General features: G+C 37.9%; 1 protein-coding gene across 2 annotated transcripts in view; it reads right to left on the reverse strand.

Moving 5' to 3' along the window:
- Positions 1 to 346: 346 nt before the first annotated feature.
- Positions 347 to 11,000, reverse strand: part of plod2 (procollagen-lysine, 2-oxoglutarate 5-dioxygenase 2) — a 40,496-nt gene continuing 29,842 nt past the window's right edge. The window contains exons 11-20 of one of the 2 annotated variants that reach the window (XM_051098470.1): positions 10,144 to 10,248; positions 8,212 to 8,337; positions 7,811 to 7,952; positions 6,459 to 6,521; positions 5,152 to 5,265; positions 4,852 to 4,917; positions 2,749 to 2,853; positions 2,354 to 2,500; positions 1,074 to 1,199; positions 347 to 982 (exon numbers count right to left, since the gene is read on the reverse strand). In XM_051098470.1, the coding sequence (XP_050954427.1) occupies positions 827 to 982; positions 1,074 to 1,199; positions 2,354 to 2,500; positions 2,749 to 2,853; positions 4,852 to 4,917; positions 5,152 to 5,265; positions 6,459 to 6,521; positions 7,811 to 7,952; positions 8,212 to 8,337; positions 10,144 to 10,248 (1,150 nt within the window). In that variant the 3' untranslated portion in view covers positions 347 to 826. The remainder of the gene's footprint in view (positions 983 to 1,073; positions 1,200 to 2,353; positions 2,501 to 2,748; positions 2,854 to 4,851; positions 4,918 to 5,151; positions 5,266 to 6,458; positions 6,522 to 7,810; positions 7,953 to 8,211; positions 8,338 to 10,143; positions 10,249 to 11,000) is intronic. The other variant, XM_051098471.1, reaches the window with a different exon arrangement.

Below are 11,000 nucleotides of genomic sequence, written 5' to 3' on the forward strand. Positions count from 1 at the left end.
ACCCACTTCCTTTTGTACTTATAAGCTTAGAGCACCTGAGTGCACATTGGATTGGGGGTTTGTCAGTTAGAGAATCTCAATGAAAACTAATGGATTTTAATCCTAAAAAGGTGTGACTCTAAATATTTATGATACATTGCAGTTGTTAGACATTTAATGTGCTGTTGAGGAAGAACAGCCCTAACGTTTGCCCAAAAATAATACTTTATATGGTTTATAAGGGTAACAGGCTTGCACAATGTTTGCATCATTCTCTAACACCAGAATGACTGAAATGCAACAATAAGGCACACATACACAAATAATGTGCATGTTTTGCTCTTCATTTTGTTGCACTCGCACTGGAATGTTAAAAAAATAAGAAAATGTGGCATCCATTTTATTCCAATGAGAATCACTTAAATGCACATCATAAAATTACAATTTACAAACTAGTAAATGGGAATTTAATGCTAATGTTAGACGTCCTGAACTAAAGTTGTTTAAATGAAGAGTTACTGACCTCACCTGATTTCTTTTTTGCCCAAGTAGAAAAGTTACGGTCAAATCTCTCATATAATTGAGTAATGAAACAATGTTTATATGTATACAAGTCTGGCAGAGTGTATGTGTGTGAGTCTGTGTGTGCATCCGTCGACTTTATTAAACCTCTGTTGAACAGCATTTTCTCGACAGTAGTAAATGTTTTAAAAGACAGCAAATACAAACGGTCACACAACACATAAACCAAGAATAAATCAGTAAGAACAGACAAACAGCTGACACTACACAAACATATCAAGGCTAGTAAATTCTTAGTGTAGAAATACTAGAACTATATGGGAGTCTAAGGATCTACGAAGGACACCGCTATGTAGCGTGTGCCGTTGGTCGTAGGTAGTCCTTCGTGAAGGTGGGTGAGTCTACCTGGATGCATGAAGCTCCATCCTTTTCTAGGAGACTCTATGGAACAATTATATCTGTGAAATCGACAACCTCCACCCTGAAATAGAAGGAAATGGGTTAACTACATGTGATTCCATAATGTATTTAAAACCTATTTTAGAAAATATAAGCCCAGTGTCTCAGCTTGCCTGGAAATCTAAGCCCTTGTTGTTGAGAGCAATATTAATGGTGAATGTTGAGGAATCGTGATGTGGTCTTAGATAGGCTTGTCTGTTTGGAGTGTACTTCACCACGAAGTTCATAATCGCATAGCCCTGAAAGAAAAAAAGATGAGAGACACAATCAAAACTCAAATCTCAAAAGTATCTGACAGATTTGTTTACAGTTTTGTGCAACTTTTTCTCATGTGGAACAATTGGTAAAGGTAGGTCTTTTCCATACAGTGACATATCATAGTTAAAATGGCTATTTTGTTCTTGACATAAAACTACCATGTAACTTTGGAAGGAATGGAATGGAACCACACTTAGTTACATTGAACTGTCGTTGTATAAAAAGAGAGCTTGATGCACATTCTTCTACTATCTTTCTACTGAAAGCATAACTGGGTACAAGTTTGGAAAGGCATGAGGCAGAAAATAATGGCCTATATTTCATTTTTGAGTCTACTATCTTTTTAACGGGTGACCCACAAAGAACGCAGGCTCATGGTACCAACCAGAGTTCACATTCCATGAGTCAAATCAGCCAGAGAACTAACTGGGCTTATCCAGTGGACAGAGCCCTCTTGAAAGAACAGCATGAGAGGGAAAGTAAAAAAATACAGAGAAAAAGATGACTTGACTCATTCCATGAGTCACATCAACCAAAAACCAAACAAAGCTCATCTAGCAAGCTGTATTTTGGTTGGCTGCTGTAAGACGCCTTCAGAAATCATGCAGATGTTTAATGTACTAAAAAAATCCCGGTGGCTGACAAAACAAAAATTTACTTCAAACTGTGCAAATTATAGACTTATAATGCCCTACTTATAATAATCATCAGCTCAGTGATTCAGTGTTTGCATTGCATCTAATCAACCAGACTTAATGGATGAACTTCAAGAAGCCTATCAAGACCATGTCTGGGTTATATTTCACGAAACAAAGATAAAAATGGAGTTTTAAAATACATTTTCCAATAAACAGAAAGTTACCTTACATTTACCATGATTCATGGTAATGTCTGATGGTTATGCATTTTTCAAACTGGATCAAAACGAACTGATAATGCAAATACTGAAATGTAAATCGTAATAAATCTTTACAGGGTTCATAAGTTTCACTCTGGCAAACATTAAAGAACAAAATGCCTTGCAAAAAGATAAAGGTGAGGTAGAAGAGAGAAATTTCCTAACACATGCTCAGACATTCTGATCATTCTGAACAGGTCATTATGACTCTGTCCAGACCCAGACAGACTGGCTCACCTTGGTGTAATAGCCCGAGAAGACCTTGAGAGTGACAGGGGAGATGAATTCTCTGATAAAGTGCAGCCATTCCTTATCGAAATCGATCTGTTTCATATGAATGTCATCTGTCGGGACACTCTCATAGCCTCCAGTGATACGCCTGTCCTGTAAAGAGAAAACACAATGACTGAGCAAACAGCCAATGATAAAAACCTTAAATGATATCAGCAATTGTGCTACTAAAGTCTACTAAAAGGTAACTTTCACTGGAAAAATATTTATTTGACTAACACAGTTATTTCTATTAAATCTATTTCCTTTTTGTGTTTACACATTCTTAAACTCATTTTCATTCACAGACAATCCCTGTACAAAGTGTACAGACTGTTTTAAGGCCGGCGAGTTTATCTGACCTCGTGTTTTCCACCAGACCATGAACCATAATTTTCCATCTCGTCCACCAGCTCATCACAGGCTTTCTCCGAGAGCACAGGGAACCAAAAAACATCTGGGCATGGCTGCAGAAACATAAACAGGTGCTTAGTATCATCAGGTCAACTTTTGCCCTTAACACCCAGCACGAGTTTGGCTGTTCCAGCATAACAGATTTTCACTCTAAATAATCCAAACTCATGCAAACATTGATGGGAGTGTCATGCAAAGAACAAATGCTTTTCTTTTCAAAGCTGACATCATAGAAAACCACATCTTCCTTTATGTTTACATATTCATCTGACAATCATAACAGAAGCAGTTTACATATAGAAAGGTGAAATAGCAAAGCAGCCAATGTAGGGATCAGAGAGAAGATGAAGAATGGTCTAAATTGTGATATAAAACTAAATTACAATTCTTTTTGGTGCATGTAACTTGATTAACAATGTAGGTGGAGTTATATTTAATATTGGTTAATGATGATGCTGCCTTGAAGCCTCCAAATCATCTGTCCTAACTCTGTTGGACTAGTTTGCATCTTCTGAGACCTTCTCAACAGTTAGCATCTTGGAAACTGCTGGTTTGGATCTCCAATCCTGCTCCTGGAGAGCTACCATCCTGGGGTGTGTTTTCCAAAAGCATCGTTAGATAACTTTGGTCGCAATTTCCATTGGTAACAATGGAATTTGCAACCATAGTTGCTTTTGGGAAATGCACCCCGGCTGACTGGAAGATCTTTGCATTTCTAGTCTCAAAAGATGCAAACTAGACCAACAGATTGGGATCTCCAGCTCTGCTCCTGGAGAGCTACCATCCTGGTTTATTGGAGGATCTGTGGATTTACAGTCTCAAAAGATGCAAACTAGACCAAACAGAATGGAATCACCAACCCGGCTCCTGGAGAGCTACCATTCTGCAGACTTTAGTTCTGCTTTAATACATCTGCCTGTAATTATCACGTAATCCTGAACACCTTAATTAGCTGGTTCAGCTGTGTTTGATTGGGATGGAGTTTAAATCTGCAGGATGGTAGCTCCCTAGGAGTAGAGTTGCGAACCCCTGCTTTATTGTATCGTGGAAGGGAACTGTATCTAAGCTACATCACTGCTAATCACAGTGTTGACTCAAAGATCCGTGATTTGTCTCCTCTTTTTCTCAATATACACAACATTTCTTGGACCTATCATGGACCCATGGATTTTCCTACTTTTGTGGCAACAACACATGGTTCTACTTCTCTTTCTTGCCTTTGGCTGCCCGAATCTCAGCTTGCCTGGTAGACATCTTGGCCTGGTTAAAAGAACATTAACTCTCAGCTCAATGTCACCACTAAACCTAGCACTGAGCTCCTTGTCTTCTGGCAATCCCATAATTCACCAACATCATTCAGAAATGCCCATCAACGAAGCATCCAGATCAGGCAAGAAGTAAAGTAGTGTCTGATGACCAGTTTAGACCAGCTTCACAGACTATTGCAAAGTCTGCTCAATCATGTAGATTTCGACTGTACTTTATCCAGAAGGTCAGATTCTATCTGCTTCCTATCTGAGCTATCTGTACAGCTCCTTGTCCAGTTATCTCTAGACTGTGAAATACTGCAGTGCTTATCAAATTTCTTTTCTTTTTTTTTTTTTTTTTAAATGTGGTTGTTCACTTAGTCTTCAATCAGACTAAGACTATAGAACTAAGGTTCTCAACTCTGGCTCTTGAAGTCCACCTTACCTGCAGAGTTTAGCTCCAGCCCTAAACAAATGCACCTGAACAAGCTAAAGAAGGTCTTCAGGATCACTAGAAAGTTACAGACAGGTGAGTTTGATCAAGGTTGGAGCTAAACTCTGCAGGAAAGTGGACCTCAAAGACCAGAGTTTAGAACCTCTGGTATAGAACTACCACTGGTTCTACATTTACACTCTCCTACCTACATCCACTGTTGCAAATCTGTTCGTATTCCACAAGTCTGGTCACTAAGTGAGTAAACCTTTTTGGAATATTGACTTTTACTAAACCTCCATGGTGGAACAAGCTTTTGTACTGTACCTGAATGGCATCTGCTAAATGAATAAATGTAAGTGTTTGTTCACCTGCTCCAAGATATTGTCAGTGAAAATTCGGGTGTAGTTGGGATGGATGTATTTCTCTCTCCAGTCCTGTGAAAAGGAAAGAGGATTAGTACTTTAGTCCATTCGCTGACCTGCACTACAAACAGTGATTAGCTCCTCTGCATTAATTCACTAAGCAGACAAAAATCTAGATGGAGGTCAACACACATGATACCCTGTCGGCACTCCACTTCATTATTGATGACAAATGTAGCACTAAATTATTATACAAGACACTCTGTATACAGAAAACATTCAATCACACATCAACTAGTCACTCACCAGTGGGTTTTCAAATAATTGCCAAAGGTCATTGTTATGATGAGATGTATTATAGTTGGCAGTCGAAATAAGCCTTCCAAACTCATGACGATTTGTAACATACATGAAAAGTCCCTGTAGCAGACAAAGAAAAGGTAGTTAGATACTACAAATGATGAGTACAATGTAAAAAGTCCAATGTTAACAAAAATTAAACAGTGTAAAATCAACAATAAACACATCATGCAAATCATTTAAAGTCAATGATAAAAACAAATCACAAAAAAACAGTATAATCTGTGATAATGTGTAATCGATAACAATGGACGACAGATGTTGGGAAGGGCTGTGAGAGGGGCTGGAACAGGAACACTGGGAAGTGCTGGGAAAAGTGCAACTTCAGGAATCAACATTCCTGTTTACTACTAGAAGCAGGGACAAGGTTTCTTCCATCTACTTGTGGGAAGATCCAGACTTACTGTCAGTCTAGGCTGTACTAAAACATGCCAAACATATTAGCCTAATTGTTCAATTCAATGCAAACATACAAAGGAAACAAGTGCTACATAAACACCTAGACTACACCTAGACTGAGATAAGTCATGGATGTAGTGAGGGTAAGTTTCATGTTACTGGTACTAGTGTGGTTGGAAGGGGGTTGCTATTGGATATAGATGTTGCTGCAAGAAAAAACTATAATGCAGGAAATCTATTATATCCTTCATTGGCCTTTCCACCATGGTGTAGAATTTCATAGTTTAGTATATATATATATATATATATATATATATATATAATATCTCGTGCTTTGTCCAGGTTAACCCCATCAGAAAATGCAGATGTAGCTTATCAAACTCAAAAGCATCACTTTTCCAAAGGATTCCGCTTGTTAGCTGAACACATCTATCAGTGCAAGATGTGTTCCAAAATGGCCATAATTTTAAATCAAATGTTTGTATGCCTGCCAGCACATGCACATAAATGTATGAAATAGAAAAACCATGAAATAACCACACTGAGCATAAAATGGGGATTTATGGTTTTTCCACATGCATAATAATTAATGACAAAACTGGTTCACCCAGTCTTCTGGGATTATATGTTCTGACAACAATGCTTGTGATCTTGAGATTGCACATACTGTAATTAATCCCAAGAAAGCAAATATTAGATGTTAGTTGACCTTATCCTTCAAAAATCTGCATTTATTACAACATTTATTAATTTAGTTTGGTCAGAATATCACTTTCTAACCATTTGGAAAAGTGAAGCTTTAAAGCATTTGAATCTTAAATTATACATGTTAGAATAATCAAAACGAGAGGAACCTGTGGGGGTCTGAGCATATGGAATGATTCCGGAGAAGGAGATTCTCTTTCTCTCTGTACTGTCTAAAACGAAGGAAAAGCACCATGTAAATTATATAATGGGACATAAACAGAGTAAGATACAAAGAGAGAGAGAAATATTAAGAAATGAGAATATTAGGGAAAATTTGGACACAGCACATGTACAGTGTTAAACTCTACCAGAACAGTAGAGATGCCTGCTCGCTCTTGTATTGAGGTTTTTCTTTAGTTGATATTCTGCTCAGAAAAGAGCTATGCGCTGCTGTTAGGTCCTAATCAGTTAGCTGTAGACAGGAAGTATTTTAGTTGGAAAAACATCATAGTTAGTTATTAGTGGTGTAGATTGTTTAGTTAGGAGCAAAAAGCACACAGCCAGACATTCCCATTGGTTCAAGGTCGCGCGATGGATGTGAAAAATAGAGAGTTGGAAAGGATAGTGGGCAAAGAACACTTTGAATGCATCACAGAGGCTGCCATGAATGGACAGAGACGCCATGCCTTCACAATAGCACAATAAATATACTTTGAATACTTGCCAGTTATATCTTGGTCACAGAGGTGCAGCAGATGTTTCAAAGCATTGAGAAATCAGGCTAAATTGTCATGTGCAAACTAATACAGAACAATTGCTGTTTTCAGAGGTGAACTGCTTGATGATCTACTTATGGAAGTCCATTTTCGCCACCAAAAAAAAGCTAAATGAAGTCAGAATTGCTAAATACATAGTCAATTCTAAATATATAGTCAACAAAGTCAGAATTGCGAGTTGTGAGTTTGTATCTCACAGTTCTGACTTTACAACTTACAATTGTAAGTTTATATCCCACAATTTTGAGAAAAAAAGTCAGAATTTCAAGTTGAAACCAAGCAAAAAAAAGTCACAATTATCTTTTTTTTTTTATATATATATATAGTGGCAGAAAAGGGCTTCCATATCTACTCTCCTACATTCCTTACTTATTCCAGCTTCAGCTCTATCAACAGAATCCATTACATTTTGTGACCATACTTTTGAAACATTAAGTATATATTGTAACATTTCTCCTGGTGTCTTCCATTGTAATGCTTTACTGTAAATGTGACTTTTTAATGTAATTAATAAACAGCATGTCATAAATGCTGTTGATGGAGCTTAACATAAATGCTAAACATAATATTACATGCAAAAGCTATAGTTATCATTAATTTGTTACATTAACTGCACAACAACAAATTATATTAAATGACATTGTACAACTAAATAATTAAACCTCTAGACTATGATCATTGCTGATCTAGATTAAATACTATAATTACTATAATTCTACAGCTCTGTGTTTCAGCGGTCATACCAAGTCTCTGGCATTCCTGCACATAGCCATGTCAGGGTCCAATCTCTCCAAGACAAAGACATTTCTGTCTTTGAGCTCATTCCGCAGAGTCTGGCCCTTTATGAGGTAGATGTGGGCCATGAAGGGGATGTTCCACACACCACTATTTACACAAGGAAAGACAAAAGAACATATATAAATAGTAGCATTATGTGGCATAATATAGTTATTTTAATAATGTGTTAAAATAGACTTTGTTAGAGACATATCCTGATGAACACAATAAAAAGTAATCTGAGTTTGAATAGAGTACTATTTTGCTTCAGAGAAGGATAAATGCAATTACATAATGTTCCAGTAAAATTATATAGTGGAATATCATATTTCAGTCATTTCTGGATCACATCCTTGAAGACACTCACACACGCTTTCCTTGCACAATGTCAATGTAGTCCTCAGATCTCGCATAATAACCATCCAGACTCAGGGCTCCCCAAAAGTTGGACCACAATTTTCCATGACGGGTGACAAGAGGGCCAATTATTTTTCTAAGATGGAAAAAGAAAAAATCAGTACAGAAATCTGCAACAGTTCATAAATGTAATATGATAGGCCTACTATGCAAGAAACAACGTTGCTTTTTTGCCACATGAAGACCCTAAAATTATAGAAAAAATTAATGCAATGACGATGTTTGATGAATGCGAAACAGATTCAGATTTGCTGTAGTTTGTACAGAATTAAGATTCTCTGATGACACTATAAGGCGTCATGGTGCCAAGATGACCTTCTTGATTGGTTTGAGCCAGAAGGCCATTCTGTGGCCCCTTTTCCACCAGCAGGAACTGGGTGTTAGTTCAGAGTTAGTGCTATTGCTGGTTCAGAGTTGTTTTTCGAACTGGTTTGCTTTTCCACAAGCCACCATAGAGCCAGGTCTTATGTCACTGAATACGTCGCATCTTTCCCAGCAACTCTAGTATGGCAGCGGCAAACACAAACACAACAGGCTTGATCGAGATGCATCGGCACTGCGCAAACCAACCGGCACAGGACACCAAAGCACCACGAGAGCAACTGGAAAACAAACGGCTCTTTAAGCATCTCAGGGTAATTTGACGTCACATCACTGACACAGTGCAGACACATCTCAAACGAGCCTAATAAATTTCTTTTTGTGTTGTTGGTCACAGTAACCCTGCCCCCAACTCCTGACGCAAGTGGTTCTTACTTCTAGACAAGCAATGTTTTGGTGCTACTTACAAACCACTTTTCCAGGTTCCAAGCTGGTGCTTTGGGTTTCAAAAGACAAAGAACCGATTTGAAACTAGGCTTAAGTTCCGAACCAGCACTCAAACTGTCTTGGTGGAAAAGGGGTATGTAAGAGTTTGCATGTCCTCTTTTGTTTCTATGGGTGCACTGGTTTCCCTCACAATACAAAAGACAACCAGCATAGGCAAATTGGTCAAAATAAATTGCCTGTAGGTGTAAATGTGTGTGTGTGTTTGTGTGTCTGTGTTTTAGCCCTGTGATGAACTGACCATCCATCCAGGATGTTCCCTGACTGTGACCTGAAATGCTGGGAAAGGCTCAGCATCCCCATGACCCTACAGAGGATAAGTGGTTTGGAGAATAGATGGAATGGATGGATGGATGACAATAGCATATTGGTTTATTGCAAATAAGTGGTTAACATAATTAATCCGAGAACATATACTTGTGTGAGGTTGTAAAGAAGGCATCCTTTTATTCAAGCAAATAAGAGCAGTTTTATACGCTATTCTTCCTATAATCGTGAGAGTGACCCTGAAGTAACACAGTCAAGCCCTTCAACTCTATTGTGACCTTAAACTTGAGCATACAGAATATCACTTTACTGATGTAAACATGTCAATTAAAAACACATTAGTGAAAATTACAGTGTTGGTCAACAATGTGAAAGCAAAAAAGTAAAATTCCACATTTCTACAGCTACCAGTTACGATTTCACTTCCACAAGCCAGAGGCACAGCAGAAAGAGTTCCCAAGCCTTCTTAAAATATCTGAAAAGGGCTTCCTCCATAGTCAAGCGAAAGAGCGCTTAAGGTTGTCACGTTAAATGTGACTGAGTTCGGCTTTGTTTATATATTTAAAGGCAAGCGGCATTACAAGAGTTCATGCGATATAGAGCAGACCGTTTCTATGCACCATGGGAAAACAGGAAGCCACCCATGCTTATTTTTAAACCGTAAGGGATTTGCATTCAGTGGGCTGTAATGTTCCTGTGGTTTTAGCACATGAGGGATTCAACTCCATTCCCTCAGACAAAACGGGTACTGTGGAAGATTCCAGAGCATTGAAATGAAAGGGAAAACTACCTGTTTTGCTCGATGAGGAGTTTTAGGGTCTGTCGGTTGGTGAGCATCACATCTGCATCAATGCTGAAGTAGTAATCACAAGATTGATCCTTCCGGCACAAATCCCTTTAAGAAAACAAATGTCAATATTACTATTAGCAAAATTCAGGGCAATGTTGTTTCTTTTGAACAGGAGTAAGACTGAAATAAGAGAATTTTGCTAAACTTTTTGTTTCCTGAAATGTGACAAACTGCACATATTTGCCAACATACCAAAGTGTGCAATCAATAACAAAACATTTCTTATCAAATTCATCTAAGCCCTTCTGTCCTATAAGGTCTTTTAGAAGAACATCTGAGACAAAGTTGATACTCCAAGTGTTCTTAGATGAAAGACCAACATCTGAGCAATATGATGTTCAGAGTGTTATCTTATGTTTATGTGATTCTGAATATCATTATTAGAATATTTAATATTCTTAGAAGGCTTTGCTCTGAAGCACAACGGAAGGTGTCTGAATCCAAGATCTTCTAAAGTCTGCTTTGACGTCTTATGCAAACCAGCAGTTTCTGTATATAGTAATTAAGACAAACAACTTGAGTGATATCACCATGTCAACAGCCACTGATGCCAAACACAGACATGCAGTAGGAAAACAGCACCAGGACTGGCTAAGAGAGTCAGTGTGTCTACTGTGTAGAGTAGCCCTAAAAAATGTGATAGCATGTGACTTCATAAAGCTGCTTAAAACTCATCAACAATCCAACAAATCACATACTGAAGATTAATATGTGGAGCTGGGGGTTTATTAAAGATACTAACTGTAAGTGTGAACAACAGTAATAGTGATTCTTAAACAAGCAGCAGTAGTTGCTAT

Source organism: Labeo rohita, chromosome 24, assembly GCF_022985175.1.
Source record: "Labeo rohita strain BAU-BD-2019 chromosome 24, IGBB_LRoh.1.0, whole genome shotgun sequence".
NCBI classification, from domain to species: domain Eukaryota; kingdom Metazoa; phylum Chordata; class Actinopteri; order Cypriniformes; family Cyprinidae; genus Labeo; species Labeo rohita.